Source organism: Equus caballus, chromosome 8 (assembly GCF_041296265.1).
Source record: "Equus caballus isolate H_3958 breed thoroughbred chromosome 8, TB-T2T, whole genome shotgun sequence".
Classification (NCBI taxonomy): Eukaryota; Metazoa; Chordata; class Mammalia; order Perissodactyla; family Equidae; genus Equus; species Equus caballus.
Genome location: NC_091691.1, coordinates 81,013,158 through 81,039,559, shown reverse-complemented (window position 1 = coordinate 81,039,559; position 26,402 = coordinate 81,013,158). Strand labels below are relative to the sequence as shown.

The window sequence follows — 26,402 nt, the reverse complement described above, 5'->3', positions numbered from 1 at the left end:
CCAAACTCATATTTTTTCAATAACTTGAGATATATTGAACATTTTCAATCGAACACAATGACCTCAAGTTGACTACTCATTTATAGCTTCCAAATACCTCTACTAAAATTAGTGTTTTGTCCCTGCTATGACACTTCCTTTCACAAGTGGTTTAAATTACGAATGATTTTTAAAATTACTTTTAGCTTGTGATAATAGTGTCTGTTCATGAAATGGAACATAATTTACAAACCAGTTTCTTATATATGTTCTCCTTTGAGCCTGACATGACCTTTGTGAGGCACACAGTGTTTATAAGCCGCATATGAGGAGAAGCCACTAAGATATTTAATGATATATCCATGGTGCCCAAATTCTTCTTTAGCCACTCTCCTTTCTACAATACTAAGCTTCCTCTCAAAGAGCATTTCAAAAAGTAACCTGGAGAATAGAAGAGTAAGGATAAGCCTATTTGCTAGGGACAGACACTATTTTGACGTGGGAATAGACATAAGGACAACAGCTGCTGGTTAAATAAAGAATCCATTAGGTTAAGGACAGACTTGCCGGCTCCTACAGAATTTGCTAATGATCCTTAAAGACTAAGTCAGTGGAAGGATATTAGCCATGACTTCCACGATCTGTTGGCGATGAAAAGAACTGGGAAACAAATTTAAACGACTCAATCCAAAGATGGTGCTTTTGTATATTTTTTCTTCATAAAAGATGACACCCTTTTAAATAATTCCACTATTTCGGTACTAACATTTTTGTTTGTTTTTGTTCTCTCTGTATATGAAGTTAGAAAATATCTCAACCACAGACTTGGTAAAAAGAGCTCCACAGAGAAGCATCTTGGTGACGTCACTCCTTGAAAAATCAAAGTGCAATTTGTGAGAAAATTAGATTCAGACAGCATAAACAAAATGTTTCTAAGTTTCCCAAATTTTGATACCAATAATAAAATATTTGGTGTTTAAATATTTTTATTAGCTTAGTTCTAAGGGCATAAACCTCTACTTGGTAGGTAAAAATGATGAATAAATATTTGCCAGAGATCTAGTTTCAAAAACTCTTTTGCTAACTCTTTTTTTTTTTAATTACCTAAAAATCAACCTTTTAAGTATGGCCTTATCCATGTTCTGCCGTATTTAAGAACTCTATTTAGATAACTTCTAATAGCTCTAGTTCTTGTTCAACAATGTCATTGTGGTTGGGTCTCCACCCAAGAATTCTAAGGCAAGAAGTTTATAAAATTCCCTACATATCTAACAATGACTTTTATCAGTTCTACTTTATGGGATAAGTATCTTTATGGATTTATAAAACATTAAAACAACACTCACCTCAGATACTATTCTCTATCTGCTTTCCATGTTTAAGAGCTCAGCACTTCCCAGAATTAAGTTTATATCGTCTTGGTCAAAAATCAAGAAGAAAATATAGCTTTTGGTGAATTCTTAGACAACCTTTTCAAATATAGACAGCATCTTGGCATTTTTAAAAATGATAAAGCTTTCCCTAAAATATCCAAATATATTAGACTTCTTTTAATGTGTTAACGCTGGATAGTAGAAGGTGAAAGACAACTTTTCTATCGCTTTGGCTAACCTCAGCTCTCAGGGCCTCCTTTCAAAGAGTTATTAAGTATCTTCGGAAGCCAGAAACCTCAATATTACCTCTTCACAGATTGAATTTTAGATTATAACTCCAAAGCTCATTATGGATGAGGATTTTCCCTCAAAGTCTTAGTGTGATACACAATGAGGAAAGTGTATGTACCCTTTTTTCACGTGGACAGAGATACACAACAGTGAACAGTCTTGTTCCATGGACACGGGTTCCAGGTTATGTACTATGCACACTCTGTCTATTGCATATACTGCTTCTCTTTCTAACCACTGCATTCACTCCATTGGTGAGAATACATATGAGCTCCATCAAATGTATTGATTCCTAGTGGGCAAAATTTACAGTTTGAAGAATATTTTGACTGTTATTAAATTTTTTTTAACGTAGTTATGTCCTTCGCCACGGCCAAGCTTCTTTCTCTTATAAAGGAGACAAGAAAGGCTGATTAAAACTATTGCCCAGTTCATCCTACCTGTACAGGTTGGCAGAGAATAACATACTAGAAACATAACAAAGACACCCACTGATACATAGAGTGGCCTGTCTGGTTAAAAATAACAGATAAAATATTTACTTTAGAAAATGCTGGTCTTGAATTTTTTGCAGAGTGATGGCTGATAATATGGAAATGATAGGAAATTGCCTAGAGGGGTGACTTGCAAAAATTTTAAAACTCTTATGTAGGGACCCACAGGCTCAATTCTTAGCATTTAGCATTTCTCTGCCAATTCATGACTTGTTACCCTCGTCATACCAAGACCAACGTGTTCTCTCAAGTATTTCTGGTACATTTCTCAAAAGGACTTTTCCTCTTTTATATTAAAAGGTAACTTTGTACCTAATCACAGTTAAGAGTCTCAAGTAATGCCCACTACCTGAGAAGTGAGCTGGGAGACCAGGAGATTGTGGCAATCACCTCCAGATTCCCAGTAACATCCTTGTTCCCTTTACTGAAGACATCAGAATACCCTCAGTGACCTTAGTGTCTCTGTGAGGGCCTCCTATAATATGATATTATTGGAAATAAGCTTTGTGGCTGGAGACCAATTTGGTCATGGACTTATCCGAGGCGCTGTGTTAGACCAATGTAAACATCAAACCAGTGCAAACACCCCAGAAATGGTTTCTACACGAGAAAAGAATTTCAAGTACGTTTTAAATATTTCTCCAAAATACAATATGATTTACTAAAGCATTTGAGAGAGAATAAATAACAGGACACATCTTGGCTAAAAATACATGCTGTTGTGATTTGAAGGGGGTATGCAATTCTTTAAAGTATTCTGCATACTTCATGGCCCCAAATCAATTTGAAATTGTAAAATGAATTATACGGAACAATTAATTCTGAAACAAGGAAAGAAGGAATTTCTAGTACTGGTTACATAGAATTTGGCGTCAGATGGTAAACTTGACAAAGAAAATATTTTTTTTAGATCAAGAATTTATTTACAAGTAGAATACAATTTTAAAGTAATCTTCTTATCTGTTTTAAATTTCACTCCTCTTGGGATTATTACTCAATAATTGTTATTTTTATAGACATAGTTCTATAATTATGGGCATCATCACCATCTGCTTCATGCTACAGCTATCAAATAATGATCTTTAAATAGATCCTAAATAAATGCTTCTCAAATGACTGACAACGACAGAATCTTGGCATAAGTAAATCAATCATCTAACTGGAAAATTAATAGAACAAAAAGACATATCCAAAATAGAATACCTTTAGGATTTTATAAAGGCTAGCCATTCCCCATTATGGAAATGCGGGGGACACCCAATTTGAATTCAAAGAAAAAATTGATATAATGACCACAAAAGTTCACCAAATTTTGCCACAGCGATGGTTATATTGTTTTTGCTCAATTTTCTTCCAGAAGAAACATCCTTGATGTTAGCTAATAGCTTTCTATCCCCACAGCACAGGCACTGAGGTCATGAAGAGCATCAGAAAGAAGAACACCAACGGAGGGAATACCCGACTGTGATTGATCTTAGAAGCTGGCATCGTGCTGCAGAGATCAAGGAACTGAGCAGTTAACACAGAGAATTTCACAGGGGCTAATTGCATCAAAGCTTCCAAATTGCCTTGATTCGTGGCACATTTCTGGGTCTAGTCCATTCTCAGAACATTATAAATAGACAATCTCTTGGATCTGTGTTCTTGAAACTGATTCAATATCAGATGGAGGTTGGTGGGGAGAGGCTATAGGGGCCTGGGATTTAGGGTTTCCAATGTTGGTAACTGAACAAAAAAAATACGCAGAGAGTACAGAAAAGTGAAGTTTAATTGGCAAATTTTCAAATGAAGAGGAACCATCCTGTAGAAAAATCATATACTCATAACAAAAAGAGAAAACTTGAAGTATGGTGGCTTTGTTACTGATAAAATTGACTGAAATAGTTAAATAATAGTTTGATAGGAGTGGCTTATGTTTAGCAGAAACTAAGATAAAAAACTAATGCAGTGTTAGTTTAAACACAATAGTAAGAATAGGCCAATGGAAAATATGTTTGTGATCATTTTTAGGAAAAAAAGGCAGCTTTAGGTGAAGCAGTAAAGCGATCCACAAAATTTTTGGTGAGATAAGATACAGTTTGATCCCTGCCAACCCCAAATATAGCTCAACCCTGGGTATTTTTGCCTTAGGCAAAAGATAAACAAATGTTAAATATATTGTAATATGGCATGAGGTATCACCAATTTTTATGTGACTAATGACATGAAAATTCAGAGTGACCATAAAATTGATCCATCATTATTCTGAAGTTATTGATCTACAAAGTGACAATATCTGTATTTTCACAATTGATTGAAAACCAGGGGTGAGTGTGGGTTGGAGGGGAGAAATGTGATTTAGAGTTTCCAGTGCTTTTGTAAATTAAAAAGAAATTCAAAATTAATAGTCACTTTTTGTGTCATATCACCAGCCTATTTTCCCTAAAAAAAAATTAAGGCTAGTTTTTCTTGACTGAATTTTTAAAGAGAGATTTAATAAACAGCAATCTTTAGTTTCTCCATGTGACTATCACCATTTGCTAAAAAAGAAATGAAATGCAAAGCTGAACACTGCACCAATTTCTAAAATTTTGTTTGAAATGGAAACCTCTGGAGACTCTTAGCCCCAGCTGATGTCAACTTCTAATTGGCTTGAGTGAAATTTGGCTAAGTAACTCTTTCAGACATCTCTAACAGATACATTTAATTTCAGTTGTCCAAATGCCACGTTCCCATATTTTCATTTTTCTCCCAGGGCATCTCTCTTGTACTTTGTCATTCACAGTCTTATTCTTGTCTATCTGCCATTTATCAAGAATATAAAAATGGCATTATTACACGATCTCCTACATTTTCATAGAAGTCTGACATCCATTCTCTCATAACCTTATCAGTAATTTGGTCATTCTAGTACAGCCATTGGGGGTACAGAGTAATGTCATTCTTAATGAACCACTTAGAATTCTTTATTGAGTATCCATTTTTAGTTAATATGTTTCCCCCAATGCAGATTTAAAAGTATGAATCAGATTCTATATAAGAAGGAAATCCAATCTTTTAAAGAAATCATCTTTCCATATTTTCCTTTTAGTAGCCTATCCTGTTCCCCAATGTGACAACATAAATTTTTGTTCCAATTTAAAACTCACTGATACTTCTTTTTGTGTGCTCTCTTAGATACTCATTTCTTTATAAGCAAAGCAGATTGAGCATCCATGATGGTACAATCACATTAGGAGATCTGTGATCTTGTTTGGAGGGGCCTGAGGGACAACTGGTCAATTCTTTTGAACGCTGTTGACTATTCTGGTTTCTTAAAATAGATTTTCTGGCAGAAAAAGAAAGACATGCCATTATGCATGGTCTACTCAACAATTTCATGGTTGGTTGCTGTTTTGGGAAGTAATATTTGGATGGGGTTCTTGATGACCAGTTCCTGCATGGAGTCTAGCAGGCACATTTCTTCTCTGCAGGCTTTTCTCCATCTAGCTTTCCAGAGTTTCCACCATTGACAGTGTCGGAGACTTGTGTCTTCTCTACACACTGTTCCATTCGCTTCATTATCAAGTCCAGAAGGGTTTCCACAGCTTTTTCCACGTTCTGGCCAGTCGCTGCACTTGTTTCAAAATATGGTATGCTAGCATAGAAGAGATGACAAACATTTTTGAGAGGAGGAAATTAGACAGGATACAACAAGATGTACAAATGAGTCACACATGCAAAAGCAGGGCTGGCTGAGAGATTGCGAAATAATCATGATTTTGCTGGCTAAGTGGGAAAGCATCCTTGTTTTTCCGCAGTGAGTAAATATCAGTGGGCTGCTCTTTGATAGGAACATAACCAGTTTTGTGGGCAAAGAAACTGATATAGAAGGTACTCAGGAACTTGATGCCAAGGCATTATCACTATTTCCAAAACAAGGGTAAAAATGTGTAAATTATGGATCAATGTTACCATTAAAATATTACTTCCCTCCAATCAATTACCTGGAAATCTGATTTAGAAATTAAGCATGCACTGAATAGGATATCCATGCGAATACAGTCTATATTTATTTGGGATCAAGTTTCAAGAAGACATGTTCCTTTTTAAAGCTCTCAGGGAAAATCCTTCAGTAAAAAATTGGCAGATATGATGAAATTGCTTTAAATTTAAAAAATAATGACAAAGTCTGCCTTGGAAATCAGTTTATGATTGCATGTGGTGTTTTCTGATTTGTTTTGTTTTGTTTTTTTGAGGAAGATTAGCCCTGAGCTAACTGCTGCCAATCCTCCTCCTTTTGCTGAGGAAGACTGGCCCTGAGCTAACATCCATGCCAATCATCCTCTACTTTATACATGGGATGCCTACCACAGGATAGTGTGCCAAGCGGTGCAATGTCCGCACTCGGGATCCAAACTGGCGAACCTTGGGCCCCCGAAGCAGAACATTCGCACTTAACTGCTGCGCCACGGGGTCGGCCCCGCATGGGGTGTTTTTAATTTTATTTTAATCTGCCACTTGAGCTTGGTTAGGATAAAGATTTCAAATATTACATCAATATCAGGTATTATTCCTCAGAGTTTTACAGCTGTCAACTGAGAGGCAGTAGAGGGTCTTGATCTGAGACTGCTGGGTTGAATTCAAGCTCTGCCACTTGCTACTCATGTGGCCTTCCATCAGTTACTTAATCTCTCTGTGTCTCAATTCCTCATCTATAAATTGGGATAATTTTAGGTCTCCTATATATGGTTATAAGGGGTTAAATGAGTTAAAATCTAGGAACAATTGTTAGCACATAGTAAGTATTCAGTAAACGTTAGCTGCTATTTTTCTTAAGTAATTGATTTAAAACATTGATACAAGGGTTTTTCTCCTGGTATCGACTTCATGTCCCCATCCCATTACTAAGCTGCAGTGTGCAAGGTCAGATAACATCTCCCTGTCACTGACTTACCCGTATTTGTCAGCCAGGTCCCGGGCTTGCCGTTCGTTGACTTCCCTCTGGTCTGGCAGGTCTGCCTTGTTGCCAATTAATACTATATCTGGATTTTCACAATAAGCATTTGCTTGCAGTTGGCCTTAGAAAGAAAGCAGATGGAACCAGCAAGTTAGTTATAAACAAGTGATGTCAAATGACTGCTCCTACTTTAGATTCCTAATCTAATCGATCATCTCCAGCTTGGCTGCTTCCTAGTTACGTGATATTAGCCAAGTTACTTAACTCTACTCAGCTGCAGGTTCCTCATCTGTAAAATGGAGATAATGCCTCACAAATTGCAGATGGTGAATATTAATAATAATTTATATGAAGCACCTATCAGGGCTCATCTACATCTGGGGAAGTGCCCTGCGAGATGGCCATGCTGCTTCATCCCATTTGTTCCTCAGATAGAAGCGGAGATACTAGAACCTGATGTTAGAGACACAGGTTCGCTCCTTCCTTTAGGAGGCTGCTACATTTCCGTCTCCTGAAGTCCAAGGTGATGATCTATAAGAGCAGAACATTTTCGAACCTCCACAAATTCATGTAGAAATTATTTTAAGACAGGTAATTTTTCTCTTTTCTCCAGGAAACACTGTTCAAAAGAAAGAGAGAGAGAGAAGAAAGACGAGAGAGGGAGGGAGAGGGAGAGAGCGGGAAGGAAGGAAGGAAGAATGGAAGGGAGGAAGGAAGTGATAAACCTGTCAACCTCTCTTTTCAAGATTTCAGGGGCTACCTTAATGTCTATCTCAAGGCATGCTGGGTGCAACCTTGCTGAGCCAGAGAAGGAAGACAAAGCCTTATCCTGTAACACTGACTATTTGGGTGTTAGAAATTAAAGTGTTATTAGACATGGCAATTAATGATTTTAAATCCCAACAGTATCCTTCTGGAAATTTTTAAAAACAAGAGTCTTGTCTGCTTTGAAAAAGGATGGACAAATCATTCTCTGAAAGAATCTGATAATCTTATTATCTCCTCAGAATCTAATAATACCACCAAAATTTGGATACACAAATATAATAATAAAAAGAAATAGAGACAGATCCTAGGATAAACACTCATTTGGAGAAGAAATTAAGAAAGTCAGAATTGGTTGATATTTTTCCCCATGGTAGCAACTGTGTTGAACTCATATTTAAAACAGTTATAGATACTAATTATTAATTATAAATAATATGTAATCATATGAAATATATATTTTTTGAGCATCTACTCTGTGCCAGACCCTCGTCCAGGCTTTGGGCTCTTGTGATGGAACAAGAACACAAAGTCTGTGTTTTCACAGAGCTCACATTCTAATGGTGGAGAGTCAAGACCACAAACAAACAAATATATAATGAAATGTCAGGTGGTGGCAGTGATGGTGGGAAATATAGGGTATTGAGGGGATACAAAATAACGAAGGACACTATTTTAGATGAGGTGGTCAGGGAAGGCTTCTCCAAGAGATAAATAAGGTTTGAACAAAAACTTGAAGGACACGAATGAACTAGCACACACTGTAAGTGGGAGGAGAGAAATCAAGGCCAAGGCACTCGGAAGTACAAAGGCCCTGAGGCAGAACTGTGGCTTTCGTTCTGGGAACAGTAGGAGAGGTGTTTGGCTAGCAGCCAGTGAGCTGGGGCACAGAGCAAGAGCAAATTTGAGGGGAGTCTGAGGCCTCATCACCATGGCCTTGAAGGTGGGTGAAGAACTCTGGATTTCATTTCAAGTGAGACAGGAGGTCCTAGAAGGACTTTGAGCAGCAGAATAGCATGATCCAATTTTTTTAAAAAATGCCACTCTCGGGCTGGCTCCGTGGCCGAGTGGTTAAGTTCAAACGCTCCGCTGCGGCGGCCGAGGGTTGGGATCCTGGGCGCAGACATGGTACTGCTCATCAGGCCACATTGAGGCGGCATCCCACATCCCACAACTAGAAGGACCTGCAACTAAGATATACAACTATGTACCGGGGTGGGGGTTTGGGAAATAAAGCAGAAAAAAAAAAGAAAAAGATTGGCAACAGTTGTTAGCCCAGGTGCCAATCTTTGAAAAAAAAAATACCACTCTGGCCACAGACAGCCCTGACAAATCTAGAAATGACAAGACTATCACCAGCCCCATAGGACCGCTTGTATATCCCATTAGGATAAAAATTCATATTTCTAATAAAAAATGCAAATGAAATATTCTCTTTAGTGCTACATCAATTAAAAAATAAAAGAAAATTCAAATACTACTCTTCTATTCTAACATACATCAATCTGGCTTTAATACTGATTAGGCTACTTTTAACTTCATATTATATCTAAATTTTATAGATTTTTCTATACAAGGCTTCCTCACTTTTGAACATTTGTTCAAAAAAAGTTGGGGCTGGCCCAGTGGCATAGTGGTTGAGTTTTCACACTCTGCTTTGGCAGTCCAGGGGTTGCAAATTCAGATCCTGGGCATGGACATACACACCACTCATCAAGCCACACTGAGGCAGCATCCCACATACGAAAAATGGAGGAGGTTTGGCACAGATGTTAGCTCAGTGACAATCTTCCTCAAGCAAAAAGAGGAAGATTGGCAACAGATGTTAGCTCAGGGCCAATCTTCCTCACCAAAAGAAAAAAGGTAAAATTTCAATGTGAGCTGACTGACTGACACACTGTACCATCTTCATGTGGTTGGTCTTCTCTGGAGAAGCTTCTAACCTAATTAACCCATTCATTAATTAATCCACGAGTTAACGTGTGTGGAAGGGCACACTTTTTAGGTGCTAGTGTACTGTCTCAGAAAACACTGCTGTTTTCCTCTGTGTCCTCTCCAAGTTAGATGTAGTAGCTCATGGAGTTGTAAGATGTCTTTTAAGACTTACTGGACAAGTGGAATAAATGGCCTTTCAATTGCAATAATAATGACCTAAAATATAGGTGAAGCCACATACGCTTCTTCTAAGAGTGTCAAAGGAAAATAAAATTCCAAGCCTCCTTGAGTGATCCACATAAAGGCCAGCACTTTGAAGGTGACACAGGAAACACTAAACTCTTGACTTCCCAGGGTCAATCTCTGGTACTCAATCCAGTTTCATTTGGAGAGGCAAACAAGCAAATACAGCTGTTGGGTCCCAAAGTGGCCAACACAAGTTACTAGGTACAACTTACTCATCCAGTTTCTGACATTTAAGAAGCTCTGTTGACTGGTGAGGTCAAACATTAATAAGAAGCCCATGGCATCTCTGAAAAACGCTGTGGTGAGGCTCCGGAATCTGCCAAGATAACACAGTGGGTAGTTCTGAACATTAGTTGACATATGTATTATGATGACAATACAAACAACTCTATTTCCCTTTCAAATATGAAATCTCCATCGCATCCCTTACAGATTATCCTACAGAAGGGAGAGTGGGCAGAAAGACTGACAAAGGGTCAGGAGAGAACATCTAGTTGTAGATTTTTTTGAAGACCACATTCTGGCTTTATGTTCTATAGCATTTATACACACAGAACTCATAACATTCGATCACACACTTGCTTACACAGCCCCTTGGACTCTTTCTCTTGTTGGATCGTGGGCATCTTGTGGTTCACAATTAAAATGTAAGCCACTTTAGAATGGGGACTTTAACTTATACTTTTCAACCTTCCTTGTCTGTGCCCAGAAGAAAGCTTGGCACAAGGTAGCCTGAAAATGAATGCTTGTGATTAATGCAGAAAACCCCAACTTGATGGCAGCTGGAACTAGGATTCTTTTGTAGGGAAAAACAACGTTGGTGCAAAAACTCTTGTGTAAGCACTGTTTGGGGGTAAAACTGAGCTTTCAGCTGGCATCTGTGGAAAGACACTGACGAAGAGAGAAGACTGAAGAAAGGCAGAAGAGGAAGATGACGAGGAAACTGAGGGAAGGTCAGAGGGATTTAGCAGTTGGGGACAGAAGGCAAGAATGTTCATCTCTAAAGGAGGATTTTGAAGAATACAGTCTATCATGTGCAAAGGAAAGACTTTCTCTACCCCGCTCCTCCCTGCTCCACCCCAACATCTTCAGTGAACTTGACAATGTGCTAGGATCCACGTTAAAGTCAGGAATGGGCAAAGTCTGAGACCACACATAGGGACCAGAGAAGATTTGGGTAATAGTCATAGAGAAGTGAATTTGGCCATGAGCTTTTAGAAAGGTATACAACTTTGAAATATCCTTCTTATCCTAAATATCTTCCTAATTTTTGGTCAATTTCCGTCTACTTGAAGATTCTTTGGCTTCCTTAGGGTTCTATTCTCGACTCCTCATGCTAAATACACTCGCTGAGTAATCTCTTCTACTTCCCTGGCTCAGTTATCACCTATATGTTGAACCCCAAATTTCTAGGTCTAGATCTTTCCTGCACTTCACACTGTGTGCCCAGTTACTTGTTGGATATTTCCACTTGGAGGAAACTATGGTACCTCCAACTTCATGTGTCTAAAACCAAACTGGCCCCTCCTCCTGATTTCTTTTTCTGTCAATGGCATTGCCATCCTCCTGGTTGCCAAAGCCTCTTTCTCCTTCACCTGCTGTGTACAAACAATCAACAAATATCTCCTGACCTTCTCATTTCTATCCAGCTACCCTGTCACAACTCTAGTTTTGAACCCATTATCTTTCACCTGGATAATTTCAACAGCCTTCTCCATAGGCTTCCTGTCTCCAGTTTTGTTTGGGATCCTCTTCTTTTCTGATTTCTTCCTAGTGATTATTTAAATCCTCTGCTAAAAACATTTTAATGATGCATTGCTCTTAAGATAATGACTGAACTCTTTAATAAGCTGTCAAGGCTCTGCATGAACGGACCCTTGTTTATCTATCCAGCTTCATCTCTTGACTACCCACAGGCATGCTGATCTTCTTTTAGTTCTCAGAAAGTTCACTCTTTCCCTTGGGCTTTCACCCATGCTGTTGCCTCTGTGGGTAACTCCACCTTAATGCTTCCTTTGCCTCCTACCCTGTTAGCCTGGATAAGACTCCCTCATACATTGCATATGAGTATATATATGACAGTATCAGAGGAATTACCACTTCCTCAAGCAGCCTTCCCAACACCTACATCTGGGTTATGGGCTCCTCCTGGTGCATCTGCCTATCACCCCTTGTTTTCTGTTGCTGTCCTAAGGCTATATCGCAATTCTTGGTTATTTGTCCAAATTCCACCCTGGATTATAGGCTCCAAGAGCAAAGGAGCTGCGTTTTTAAGTTGCTCTCCATTATATTTGCATGGCCCTAAACACAGTATTTATTCACTGAAAGTTTATTATATTAAGAGAAAGAAATAAAGAGAATAGCAAAGGAGATAAAATTATTAAAGATTTAAATGCCTTAAATAGAGAACAATAGTTCTAATGCCACAGCAGGGAGAAGAGATATTTTAACAAATATTAATTTCCATATTAGGATCTCTTTGGTAGGGCATAATCATGATGATTATGAAATGCCAAAATTTTACCCATTTTTTTCTTGTGGATTTGCTCCGACCAGTCGCTGGAGGCTCACAGAGATTACAGTGACTCTACTGAATGGTCCTCTCTCTTTGGGGACTAGCTGTACTCACAAAATTGTCTCCTACTCAACCACAGCAGTGTGGCTAGTTCAACCACAATCGTCTGCTCTCAGTCCTCTTCCTAAAAGTGTGTGTGTGTGTGTCTTTTGAGGTCAAGACCGTGCTTTATCCCCCTCTCATTGCTCACAGCACTTGACAAAGTTACTGAAAAACACGCTTGTGGTATGCATCTCATTGGGGCAAACACTTTTGCATCCACAGCAAGATGGATAGGACATTCTTGCTCTGAACCAGGCTCATATCCTGGACCACTCTGCTCAGTACCCTTGCCATCTCCCATTCTTCCCACAGTTTACTCCAGGGGAAAAGTTCCCAGCTGCATTCCAGCTTCACCCACTGACTTCATTCTGTCCCCAGGGTGGAGAAAGCTAGGCCCTCATAAAAAACAGACCCCAGGGTCATATGATTGTTCTTTCTCCATCCCTGGGAAGAGCTCTGCCTTGTATCCTATAGGTTTACATAAGGGGTATGATTTTTTTTCCTTCTTCCCACAATGTCACTTTTATCAATAACCATTCTCTTACATAGATTATATTGCCAGATGTCCTCAAGCACAGGACTGAGGTGTGAGGCATTGTTTATCTTGTTGCTTAGCTACCTCTTATATTTACAGAATACAAAATTTTCAAGGAATGAATAACCTTGGTGTTACTAAGACTGTCCCGAGTATTCCCCGTCTCCCTCAGAGAGCAGCTGTCTTAAGGGGATGGATGAGAGAAGCCTGCCATTATGCTAGGCTGACATATCATGTGCGAAGACATATGGAACCACATTTTCTCATAACTTCTTCAAAAATGAATTAAATTGGTCTATAAAACATACATCTTTGTGACAACAAAACTGACATATGAACAGAGATTCTTGTGAGGAATGATTTCAGAAGAACTAGCAGTGTTGAAGGATGTGTGTAAATGGAATTCACAGTCAAAAAAGCTAACAGAGAGGGCCCGCCACCTCTCCTGGCGTTTATGCTCAGTGAAAGTGAGAACATTTTGGACGCATTTCAAAATCTGAAGTGTTTACAAGCATAAACATTCTAAGACATGCGATGCAGAATTTGGGGGTGTGCATCTTCTAAATATCTTCTCTGGCAGTCTAGTGCCAATTTTATTTAATCTAATATTGAAAGGCTTCACTAGCTTGGGGTCTTTAGCACTTTGAAAGCTTGGATCCCAAAGAAATATACTTTCATAAAATAATGGAATAGTACCTCCAGCTTAAAGCAATCAATGCTACTTTCTACTGACTGTCTCTCGTCTTGGAGACTATACCAGAGATGATGCTAAAAAATCCAGCATGGTCGCTGCCCTTATAAAGCTGACAATTTTGTTGGGGTGAGAAGGCCACAAGTGAATCAAAGAACAGCAATTAGAGAAAAAAATAAGAGATTTGCCTTATTACAAGGTGGCATATAATTGAGTAACCTGAGGGATATTAGGATAGGTGATGTAGGAGTTCAGAAGAAAGGGAGTCTGTTTCCGTTGGAATGTTCAAAAAGGCCCCACAGAGGAGGTGAAATATGAGCCAGGCCTGGTGAAAGAAGAGGATCAGAGAAGGTAGAAAGGGAGTAAAACCTTCCTGCTGGAGAGCAATGGCATGACCAAAATCCTAGATGACAAAGCCAGTCAAATGGCAGGAGACAGGCTGTGTGGAAGAACGGAAAGAGATGAAAAAGATCTTAACACCCTCTCTTTCAATTGCCTCTTCAAGTAGCACTTGTAATGATGTTAATTTCCCACTTTAAGTCAGTTAAATTCTGGAGAAGTTTTTTCCCTATTGGAAAGTACACAGGCAACACATAACAAGAATTTTCCTAGAGATTTTTGAAATCTGCACCAAACACACAATGCTAGTTATGGTTAATTAACTATAAATAATTTATTTTTATTTCTTGATACAAATGTCTATTTTGAAACCAGGAGAAGAGCTGCATATCACCTGATTTACAAGTTCACATACAGCATTCACTTTAAAATAAGCTTTTCTAAGCTATTTGTGGCTAGAAACAAAGTAATTTACTATTACCGCTCTTGTCCTGCAGTGTCCCAAAGCTGAAGATGCACCTTAAAGGCTTTCCCTGATGATCCATTTGGTCCCTGTGTATTATAAACCTGAAAGATACAATTCTCATCAGTTGATACTGCTTTGGATTTCGTCCACATTCAAATTCTCTGGGTTCACTCAGCATGTTTTTTCGCAATTACTATAATCAAAGTTCATAGTGCAGAATAAATATTTGCTCTGTTTTTTTCCAGAAGTATCACATATACTCTCACTTTTAAATGTCAAGTACAAGTATGATTTTCAACACGATTTAGGCATACTGCAAACTTAAATTAGACACCTTCTGTCATTTCCTCATGGAGGCAGCAAACATTAGATTTAGGACCCAAGTTCTAGGTCTGAACAACAACTTTTCATTTAACCTCTTTGAACCTTATTTTCTTATCCGGAAATTGAGACCCATAATCTCTTCCTACTTTACAGAGTTACTGCAAACTGAAATGAAATAACTGATGTGAGAGCATTTTTAAAACAGTAAAATGGTCTACAAATACCTGAACCTCTTATACTGTGAATTGGACATTCAAAATGACTTAGCCGTGAAACATCCACAGAATTTCCCAATGAGTTTACACAGGTTATTTCAAGTCTTCCTTTACTAGCCATTTCTTCAAGGGCTTTTTAAAGAAAAGTTTACATTTTTAAAATTATGATCTTTTTGACTTCTTATTTAAGCAAAGCCTAGCAATTTTAATCTTTAATCAGCTCCACTAAGTATGGTTTAGTGAAAATGTTTTAAAGGGAAAACTTTGCAAGGACTTATACCTCCATCAGTAGGGGCATTTGGGATGGGAGAAGGCACAGGAAAACCCTACAGGGATTGGAACCAAGTTTGCCAAGACTACATAGACTAGAATGTACTGACTTTCAGATAAGGTACAGGACATTATAAGAAACCATGATTTAACTTCTCAACCACCATTTCTTTTGTTTTTTTCCCCCCCAATTGTTGAGGAATGGATAGATTCGTGACATCAACTGGAAGCCACAGCCATGTTGGCAATCAAGAATACCTTGGGTGGCAGTAAATCTGGCTAAGCTCATGTGTCTATGCTACACGTCTCACATGTCACAATATCCTCATTCCTGTCATTAGCGTCTAGCATAGAAGAAGGAAGTGGTTGTGATTCTCACTTAAACTCCCTTATCTTGGAAAATAGCATGGATTGGTCTCACATTCTGTTCATAACAAGCGAGTGATTGATGGCTGAGACTACACATAAATAAAAATGCAGCAAGAACTTACAAAGCTTATATTCCAGCTAGTTGCCAATCATCCTTTTAACCTCTTTCTTGAGAGTAGGGAAACGAACACTTGTTCTTCTTGGGGAACTTAACTCAGATCAAGAGTTAATGTTTTTGGATCCTGAATAATTCAAGTTTTGAAAGATTCCTTAAGAATTCACAGTAAACACACTATATAAACCCATAAATTATTTATTTTCGTTGCCCTGTCTACTTTTGGAGACAAGTGATGGTGCCACTCAATATTTTTCTAAGCAAAACGTTATTTATAGTTGAGTAAGAAAGAAATAATATTCTAAAGTAAATTTACATGACAGGTTATGAATTTCATATGATAAAAGACAGACATCTTGAAACCCAATAAACATAGTTTCTTATTCTTATTTTATATAGGGGAAATCAAGAACAAGTTTAATAGTATGGTTAAAAACTCACCACACGTTTTTCCCGAAAGTCTATTCCTACTGTTGTGATGAACTTGGGATTGAATTTATTATCTGTGTATCGATAAAGAAATGTCGTTTTCCCCACCCCCGAATCTCCAAGGGCCAGGAGTTTGATCAGATAATCATAGTCCCCATCGGTCATAGTGATGGTCTTGGTGGGCCTGTGTAAGAGAGGAACAATAGTATGTTGTGATTAAAATTGGTTTTCCTTCATCTTCCTTCAAAACACAACATAAAGGCGAAAAACAAAGGTGAAAAATTTAAATGCCTCTATTCTGCCAAAGTCTGAATTAACATGTTCAGAGCAGCTTCAGGAGTCAGGGCACATTTAGTATTTCACTCTGTACAAATCTTTTACATCATGTCAGTTGACACAGAACAAAAAGGTATATGGTACCCACCATAACCATTGCTACAGCAATATAGAACTTAAAGTAAAAAGTCATAACTTTCTGTTTTAAAGCTAGAGCCCTTTGGGATCAGGAGTATGGTGCTAGGAAGAGAAGAGTCACCAGGAATAGAAAAACCTGTTCAAGATAACACAGGTACGCTAGAGAGAGACTGAAATTCTATATAGGTAGTCGAGAAGAAAAGCCTGGGGAAATATTTTGCATCTAATCATGCAAGATGAGCTTTGTACTATGTGCATACAAAATATTCCTTTTTAATTTTAAAATTTAACAACTGGTATGACAACCTTTAAAAATATTGATTTGAAATCATTTCAAAATCACTGTTTAAAAATCTTCTGTTTTGAAATACAAAGCCTCTGTTCTCCAATGGCAAATCTGCTCTATTTGGCAAGTCTGCTGAGTATTTTCCAGGCCTTGAGAAAGGGGAAGCAGTATTAAGAGGCATAATTCTGCTAATATTTCTCCTGACTGAAGGAACCGTGTCACTGGCCATTTCTTCCAGTGCCCTAACCTCTCCTGCCTCTGCCTTATTTTTTCTGTTGTTACACTGACTATGGGTGAGGATGCACCTACAATGGTAATGACACCAAGACTACCACCACATGCATTTCAATGACACCATCACCTACTAGGTGAAATTTCCACTCCTGAGTTTAGCAAAATGATTTGCTATTTAGTACAACTTTCTGATTCATGGCTTATAGACATGTTTGTCATATCCTTATATACATGAAGGCCTATGAAGATTTTCCTAGAATGGGGAAATTTCTCTCCTTGCTATGTGAGAAGGAGGACTAATTCCCTCACTTCTACAGATCCAGAAATCATTGTACTCTGGGAGTTCTGAAGTGATGAAAATTAAATTTCAACAACAGGCTATTCCATGGACATATCTAAAAATTTCTAGGTAATTCTAATCATTTTTTACATGTAGTAAAATCATGCACATGTTCATCAACTTAAACAAAACTTTATTTTTTACATTGTCACTTTAGTTAGTGGTCAAAACTAGAAGATTTCAAGTCTTTGAATAAATAATCATGAAGATGCTAATTAGGTACTTCGCAAATCAGAATCATTACATTCAGAAGACTTGCAATTTTTTTACATTAGAATTTTCTAAAATTCTGCTGCTAAGTCCTACCAAATTTATCATGGGCATATGTTTCTTTAATTAATGAATGTATTTGGAGGTAAGGTGTTTTGAGAGCTGCCAATAAGTACTTTTGTGCTAAAGCTTTCCTCCTCTATAATATACTTTTTTCACTGAGGACTCCCAGGGTGGATGTTTGCTGGCCCTGAATGTTCTCTTTTTCTTTTTAAATATCTATCCAAAGTATAATCATTGCTCAGGAAGAGATGCTCAGCAGCCATCAACAACCAGCCTTCCATAATAAAAGGATACAGACATCTCAGCTACTGAAGTGAAATTCTCCTTGGAAAATGTCTGCATTGATTGACTGTCTAGCTGTGACTGGTTCTGAGTTTGGATGGTTCTAAAGATCTTACTGTGTAGTTGAAGACGTTGCTGCTCCTACTCTTTGAGCCAAATGGGTTACTAGAAGAGATTGCTGCCGACGCAGTCTGACTTGCCCTCATTTAAGGTCAATCACCACTACCATCACTCTACTTATCTCTCCCCACCCTCCCTAACACTTGCTCATGTGAAACTCTTCCGAAGGGTGATAAAGTCTATCATTTCACTGGTAGAATTGGATGAAACTGCTAATTCTCTTGGAAAAAGAAAGAAATTAATATTCATTCTAAGATATGTGACTAAAGCCAAGTTTTTCCCTGGGCATAAGCCTTGATGATCAGAGGGAAGAAACTGAAGCCACTGCCTAAATATAAGATAAAGTTGGAGGATACTGTGGATCCCTGCAAAAATGAAAATAATAGAGTCAACAGATACAACAGCGTACTTTAAAATTTTGCTTAAAGTTAACTATGTTTTTTGCAATACCTTTTGTGACAGTGTCAAGAAAGGCTAGTCTTGAGCAAATCTAGTTAAATATCTTCAACATATGGTATCAGGCCCAAAGATGAAAACTCAAAAAATATAATTCATAATTTAGTTTCTGACAAGGCATGCATACACTTAAAAGTTAATAAAGGATGCAAGAAAATATAATCTTGCAAGATGGAACATGATTAATTGATAAATAGTCATGCTTTTAGTTCAAACAAAACAGCAACCTTCATGGACTGCAGTGTCTGAGAAGATTTTGTAGAGGAAGATGAACTTGCACTTAACCTTATAGCATAGAGAGGAATTAGGTAGGAGGAGAGGAGATACAGGATTATTGCAAGGGAGATCACTTTCCACTAGTGGAATAAGACTCACTGCTTGCCAACTACGTCATCTGCCGCATATTCCTGATCTGCAGCCAAGTTGTTCTTTGTTGTTGGTACATAAACCCGCCTGGGGCAATATGGGGTTGCCTCCTAGTCAGACTCTAATCTAGAGTGAACAATCCAGGCTGACATGGATCAATTCCACTGTGGCCCACACTCACTGTTTTCTGTATGAAGAGTTGTGGACCCTTTGTGGCATTTAACAGAAAGTCCACCCGAAATGAATGCAAAGCTTGGCATTATGGAAAAACTTTTATTTAGTATCTCCAGTAGACTATTTAAAGAAATTGACATATTAACCTAGGCATGAGAGAGTTCGTCTCTAACTTTCTTTTGAAAATGAATTTTATTTCTCACTTTTATATCACTACTCATGAAGAAAATTCTTTTGCATTTAGTCTGGTTCCTCTTTTATTGCCATGTGATTTTTCTGAGTCCTAAAATCATATGACCTCAATATTCTATCCTCGGCACAGCAAATACAACACCACAAAGGAAAATAAATGCCTTGGCAAGATTTCCTTTTCCAAGAACTGGGCTAAAAAACTGATCTGGGAAGGATCAAAAAGAGGACAAGTTTAGCAGTATTGTTTATTCCTGCACAATGATTGATGGTCTTGTCAGTTCTTGGTTCTATGGATCTAAAAGGGAAGAAAAAGCCATTAGATTGCTGTGTTTCAGGAAACGGGTCTGACACTCCGCCATTATCACTGTGTCACAAGCTATACCACAAGAGCCAGGAGGTCTTTTAGATACAGAAACTGAAGTGTCATCCTCAGAGCCCTTCATGGGAAGGTAAGGGGCTGGGAAGAGTAAGGAAAAGAATCTAAAATCCCCATGAGGCTCTGTTTAATGAAGAAATCTTAAAGGTAGAAGGAAATTAAGTAATCATGTGGTCTAACCTTTAGTTTATCGATGAGAAGTCATGTGCAGAGAAGTTATGTGACTTGCGGGGTGACAGTTCCCAACAGAGGAAAATCCAAGATTACTGTTCCTTATAATTTGAAATGAAAAGTGGGTAAGATAGGTAGAAAGTAGAAATGTTTTCATTCTATGGAGGAAATACTCATTTCTCTGGGCGTTGACAGTCACATAATTTTCATAGTTAGAATATCTCAAATGAGGTTGCCCATAGTTTCTGTCTTTTTTTGCTCTGTTCTGCTTCATTCTTGTTCAATGTAAATTCCATTAGCTCAGGAATTTAATGTCCTTTGTCCATTGCTGGATCCACAGAGCCCAGTACAGTGGTTGGCATATAGTAGGAGATCAATACATATGTGTTCAGTGTATAAGTATATTTAAGTTTCTCAGAGCCATGCAAACGTCACGATTAATGAAATTAATCTTTCAGGAATTGGTGGAAGTGGTGTCCCTCCGAGTTCAGGACTAGAATTCTCCTTCCTTCTTCATCTGTGAACATTTAGACTAAATGATTAAATGTTCACCACGGTACTTTCCAGGTCTGGCTTCCTGAGCTCATTTATCTATTTTAAGTTGCACAAGAATATAAAAACCTTCTCAAAATAGAATATTTATACCTTCAGAGGAGCAGTTTGAAATAACCTGGGAAAAGAGAAAGTACAGAGGGACTATAATTTTTGAAAGTGAGATCTGTGCTGTCGGAGAGCATATAAACTTGTCAGTTGAATAGGTCAGGGCTCAGAGAACTGGGTTTTCTGTGAAAGCATCCATTTGCTCGTCTAACACACACTCATCGTTCCCCTCTTATTTTGCATGATATTTTCCGTGGCTCTGAGCAGATTCTCTGCTTTCTCTACTGGAGAACTTAACAAATGCCACAGATACGTGTGGATGACTACTGTACAGATGGACTTGCCCATGCAAACTTCGGTGTTCTTTGCTAGTTCTCCAACTAACAATCTTAAGAATGTCATGACTTTGTGACTTAAACTTATTAAATTAATAAACAATAAATTAATTAACAAACATTATTAAACCTAACGTTCTTAAGGCACTTCGGAAAGTTTAAAATAGTAGACAAGTAAAGTATCAGTGAGCTTACTTTGCATTCAGTGTAGACGGTTTCAATAGAATAAAGCCGTCAAGGATAAAATGGACAGACACTTAACATTTCTTCATTTATCTTTATTGGATGGGTTTGTGTTGGGCTCCAGTAGGTACATTTTGAGATCTGGGACTTTCATAGGAAGCACTTAATTGAGTGACAGCCTGAAGGTGGTTCTCGTTAACTGACCTTGAAATACTACTTCCCCCACCATTCATGTTCTGAAAGTTAGAGTTGAACTAAGGACAGTGGAAGGACTCTAGGGACCTGTGGTCTTGCATGAGTAAAACAGAAGGCATTTTCTGGAGGGAGGAAAGGAGGAGTCAATTTTTTACAAATAAATTTTCTTTAGTGTTTTCTACAGCATTTTGCTCTGTTAGGAAGGTTTATTGAAGAGAATTCTTTATTTTTCTTTAGAGATTGGCACCTGAGCTAGCAACTATTGCCAATCTTCTTGTTTTTTTCCTTCTGCTTTTTCTCCCCAAATTCCCCCAGTACATAGTTGTATAGTTTAGTTGTAGGTCCCTAGTTGTGGCATGTTGGATGCTGCCTCAACATGGCCTGATGAGCAGCGCCATATCTGTTCCCAGGATCTGAACCAGTGAAACTCTGGGCCGCCGAAGCAGAGAGTGCAAACTTAACTACTCGGCCACAGGCCAGCCCAAAGATAATTCTTCTTAAAGTCTATTTAGAATTATTGGACATGAGCCTATATGGAAGATTCAAACCAAATTGTAAATATAAATCAACATCAAGTTAATCAAACAACTTTCATTTAAGCTGACAGTAGTCTACGTGGCTACTGGAGCAATCAAATCTATTTTAAAAAATAAAAGTGTCCATTTTGTTTCACTCTGTGATCAAAGGATCTAAAGTAACAGAGAGAAACCAAGAATTGATTGAGCTCTGAAGTTCAGCTTACTCACCCTGAAAATAAAGGGTAGAAATTCTAACACAAGCCAGCTTTAAATTGATTTCTCTCTATCCATATATCATTATTTTCACATACTAAACTTACTTTTTTTTTTCTTTTTTTGAGGAAGATTAGCCCTGAGCTAACTACTGCCAGTCCTCCTCTTTTTGCTGAGGAAGCCTGGCCCTGAGCTAATATCCGTGCCCATCTTCCTCTACTCTATACGTGGGACGCCTACCACAGCATGGCGTGCCAAGTGGCGCTATGTCCGCACCCGGGATCCGAACCGGAGAACCCGGAGAAGCGGAACGTGTGAACTTAACCGCTGCGCCACTGGGCTGGCCCCCTAAACTTACTTCTAAGCCAATAAATAATCTTATTTCTCTAGATGCTTTTTTTTTGTTGAAAGTAACACTTTTTTTCTTTGGCTTAATTCTGTGGTATCTGTAGAAATGATATGAAGTTTTTCCTTTTTTTCTTTCCTTTTTATTAGAAGAAATTTCAAAAATATGCATAATTTGAGGGAACAGAAGTGAACCCCCATATACTGATCGCTCAGTTTCTAAATTACCAATAGATGGTCAATCTTGTTTCATGTACCCAAAACTCTCCCTCTACCAGATTATTTTGTAGCAGATACCAGGCATCATAACATTTTTTTTCATGAATAATTTAATGCATATCTCTAAAGATTGCTCAGCTTAGCACTGTTGACATTGTGCATAACATAGAAGAGATTGTCAAACATTTGGCTTCTTGAGAATTTGATAGGTCAAAAATCATATATTAATACTGTTTTAACCTGTATTTCTCTTACAATGATCTAAGTCAAGCATCTTTTCATATGTTTAAGGGTTATTTGTATTTCTTTCTCAGTGAATGGAAGGCTCATATTGCTTGTCCATTTTAAAAAATGGTTTATCTGTTCTATTTTTAGAATCTCTTTGTATATTAGGGATATTAAAACTCTGTTACGTTGCAAATACTTCCCATTTATCTCTTTACCTTGCTTGTGGTATTTATGCCATCCAAAGACTTTTGTTGTTGATGTTGTTTTGGTGAAGGGGAAATAGACCCTAACTGGGTCTATTTCCAGATTTTTCTCTTCTGTTCCACTGGTCTGATTGTCTCTTCATACAACACCAATTTAAATATGATTATGCATATAATATTTAATATCTGAAAGGGTTATCCCTCCTCATTGTTCTTCTTAACATTTTTATTATATTGAATTTTCCTGTCCAAAAACGTGTCTTCCATGTGGTCAAGTCATTTATCATGACTTTCAGGATTGCCTTATGGTTTTCCTCATACAGGTTTTAGATATTTCTGTAAAGTTTACACCTAAGTATTTTATTTTCTTTGCTTTTGTAACTTGAGACTCATCTGTCATCTGTTTGCTATTGTTTTGTTGTTTATACAATGATTTTTGTGTATTGATTTTATTACCCAACACTTAGTTAAATTTTCTTGTTATTATAGTGGTTTTTCAATTCGTTATTTTGAATTTTCCAGATGTACAATCATATCCTTCATTAATAGGTATGGTTTTAGTTCTTCCTTTCAAATTCTTATGCTTCTGTTTATTTTCTCGTGTCTACTTTCACTTTTTCACCTCTATTATAAAGCTAAAAAGTAATAGAGACAGTGTGCATCCTTGTTCCTGATTTTAGTTGGAAATTCTCTAGTACTTTCCCATTAAGCAAGATGCTAGCTGCTTTTAACATGAGGATACCAAATTTGTCAATTAGCCTTTCTTCTTCCGTTGAGATGATCTTCTGACTTCTCTCCTTAGCATGATTTTATTAATAGATCTCCTAATATAGCAACATCTTTAGCAACATTTCTGAAATAAATTTTACTCACTCATGATGTATTATCTTTTAATGTGCTGTTGGGTTCTGTTTCTTGCATTTTATTTAATTTTTTCATCAGTATTAATAAGCAAGATTTATCTTGCTTTTGAAGCACTCCGGTTTTGAGCTTAACATTACATCCACTTCACTGAAAGAATATGAAAGTTTTCCTCTTTTTCCTGTGCTCTGGAGTAGCTTAAGTATCATTGAGATTATTTGATCTTTAAATATTTGAAAGCATTTCTATGTGAAGCCATCTTGTCCTGGAGATTTTCTGTGGGGTGTTTTTTAAATTACCTTCTCTATTTCTTCTTTGGTAATTGATCCATTTAGTCCTGTCTCCACTAGGATCAATTTTGCAAAGTTGTAATTCTGTATAACATTAACCATTTCATCTCGGAGTTCAAATGTACTTTATGGAGTTTTACAAACTACTCTCAGATGATTTTTAGAATTCCCTCTGTTTTGATACGTATTTTTCTATTTGACACTTCTAATTTTGCATATTTGTACTTATTTGTGGAAGGCTTTGGAAAACCAATGAAAGTACTGGTCTTATTAGCTCAAGGGTTTATTTCAATTTTCATACGACAGCCTATAGTCCAGTAATCCTATTTCCTACTACCATTAGTTTTCCCCTCAGAATAGCCTCTCTACCTCTACTCTTTATCTTCTAAATTCAGTTATATCTACAATTTCCTTGTTCATGAGTTCTTACACTTCTCCAGTTTTACTCCAGTTTCTAGACACCCACAGAGAACATAGAGCTGTGGGGTCAAGTTCTAGCAGACCATGGAATTCTGGATTTGAAGTTGCTAAAACCCAAATTTGCTCAAGGAGTATTCTCACTGAGAACCGTGCAGCTTGCCAATAATCCTCAAAATCAGGACCAGGGTAGGGCTATTCCCTGATCTAAGACATTTTTACCTGAATTAAAAGAGCTTTTCAATCACTCTGTTTCCTAATATGGAACCATGCAGATCAATGCTTTTCATGTGTTTCCCTACAATTGAGTCATTACAGCTCAGCAGGAGCCAGCCGAGCACAAAGCTATTTCGTCCCCAGTTGAAGCACAATATTGACAGGTGTTCCAATGGCATCTTGCCGAGAAGGACATGAGAGCTATGGCCTAGCATTATCCCTGAAGCTCACAGGCATCCCTGGATAGAAAGCAAACCCCTAACTGATATGTGCTTAAAAATATTGTTTAGCAGACATGCCCCAAATCTCAGGGTTAGTTAAACTGATTCAGGCTTTTGGCTTCAGATGAGTAAATGGTCAGCAGGAACAAAATAGTACTTTACAAAGTTGCTGTTTCACATTCAGAGAAACTTCTCTAAAGGCTTGTGCTTATAGGTTAAGGGTAATTTAGGAATATTTCTAAATGTTGATAAACTGAAAACTTCTTTAAAAAGAACTTCATAGCCTTCTTGGAAACTTAAACAAGCACAGTCCCATAATATGTCCAGGGTCACACTGTGGGCATAGGCCTTGAATCTCACATATGTTGTCACTGATCTGTCAGCTCGTCTTGCTGGCATAAAGTCCAACCTGATTAATAAATCTCATGTTCTGTCTCCCTTATGGGGATTAAGCTTTTTCTTTTAAGTTTTCTTTTTCCTGAGGCAGATTAACTCTGAGTTAACATCCGCTGCCAATCCTCCTCTTTTTGCTGAGGAAAATTGGCCCAGAGGCAACATCCATGCCCATCTTCCTCCAGTTTATATGTGGGTTGCTTGCCACAGCATGGCTTCATAAGCAGCACATAGCTCCATGCCCAGGATCCCACATGGCAGACCCCAGGCCACTGAAGCAGAGCACGTGAACTTAACTGCTATGCTATCTGGCCAGTCTCAGGATTCTGCTTTTTTGATTAAAAACACTCAGTGATACAAAACTCTAGAGTGTTGAGAATTTCACTTCACATATATGCCTTTATTTTTCTGGATTTACAACATTAAATAATAGACATTGTTATAGCTAAGATAGCACCATGGAAAGGATACCTATTTTATATCAGACCTCCTGTATAAGTTACCTCAAACTCACAAATTCCACTTTTGAAAGAAAGCCACACAATTACCACAATAAAGATTGTTTAGATATCTTGATAACACCTGAGAGGGTCTTTCACTGAACTGGCCCATACCTGAAGCGTTTGTTGTCTGTTCCTTTGCAGTATTTCTAGACCCACTGCAAAATAGTTTTTGTTTTGTTTTTCTTTTTGGTGAGGAAGATTGGCCCTGAGTTAAAAATCTGTTGCCAATCTTCTTCTTTTTGCTTGAGGAAGATGGTCCCTGAGCGAACATTTATGCCAATCTTCCTCCATTTTTTGTACGTGAGATGCCACCACGGCATGGCTTGATGAGTGGTGCGTAGGTCTGTGCCCAGGATCCGAACCGGTGAGCCCTGGGCTGCCAAAACGGAGCACGTGCACTGAACCAC

At 37.9% G+C, this 26,402-nt stretch overlaps 1 protein-coding gene across 6 annotated transcripts in view; it reads right to left on the bottom strand.

Annotated features, from left to right (window-relative positions):
• Nucleotides 1-3,887: 3,887 nt before the first annotated feature.
• The window catches only part of RAB27B (RAB27B, member RAS oncogene family), a 157,973-nt gene continuing 135,458 nt past the window's right edge, over nucleotides 3,888-26,402 (bottom strand). For all 6 annotated transcript variants that reach the window (XM_023647830.2, XM_070275672.1, XM_070275671.1 and 3 more), the window contains 5 exons: nucleotides 16,384-16,555; nucleotides 14,665-14,750; nucleotides 10,214-10,317; nucleotides 7,053-7,176; nucleotides 3,888-5,753 (listed from right to left, as the gene is read on the bottom strand). In XM_023647830.2, coding sequence (XP_023503598.1) covers nucleotides 5,564-5,753; nucleotides 7,053-7,176; nucleotides 10,214-10,317; nucleotides 14,665-14,750; nucleotides 16,384-16,536 — 657 coding nt within the window. In that variant the 5' untranslated portion in view covers nucleotides 16,537-16,555 and the 3' untranslated portion in view covers nucleotides 3,888-5,563. The remainder of the gene's footprint in view (nucleotides 5,754-7,052; nucleotides 7,177-10,213; nucleotides 10,318-14,664; nucleotides 14,751-16,383; nucleotides 16,556-26,402) is intronic.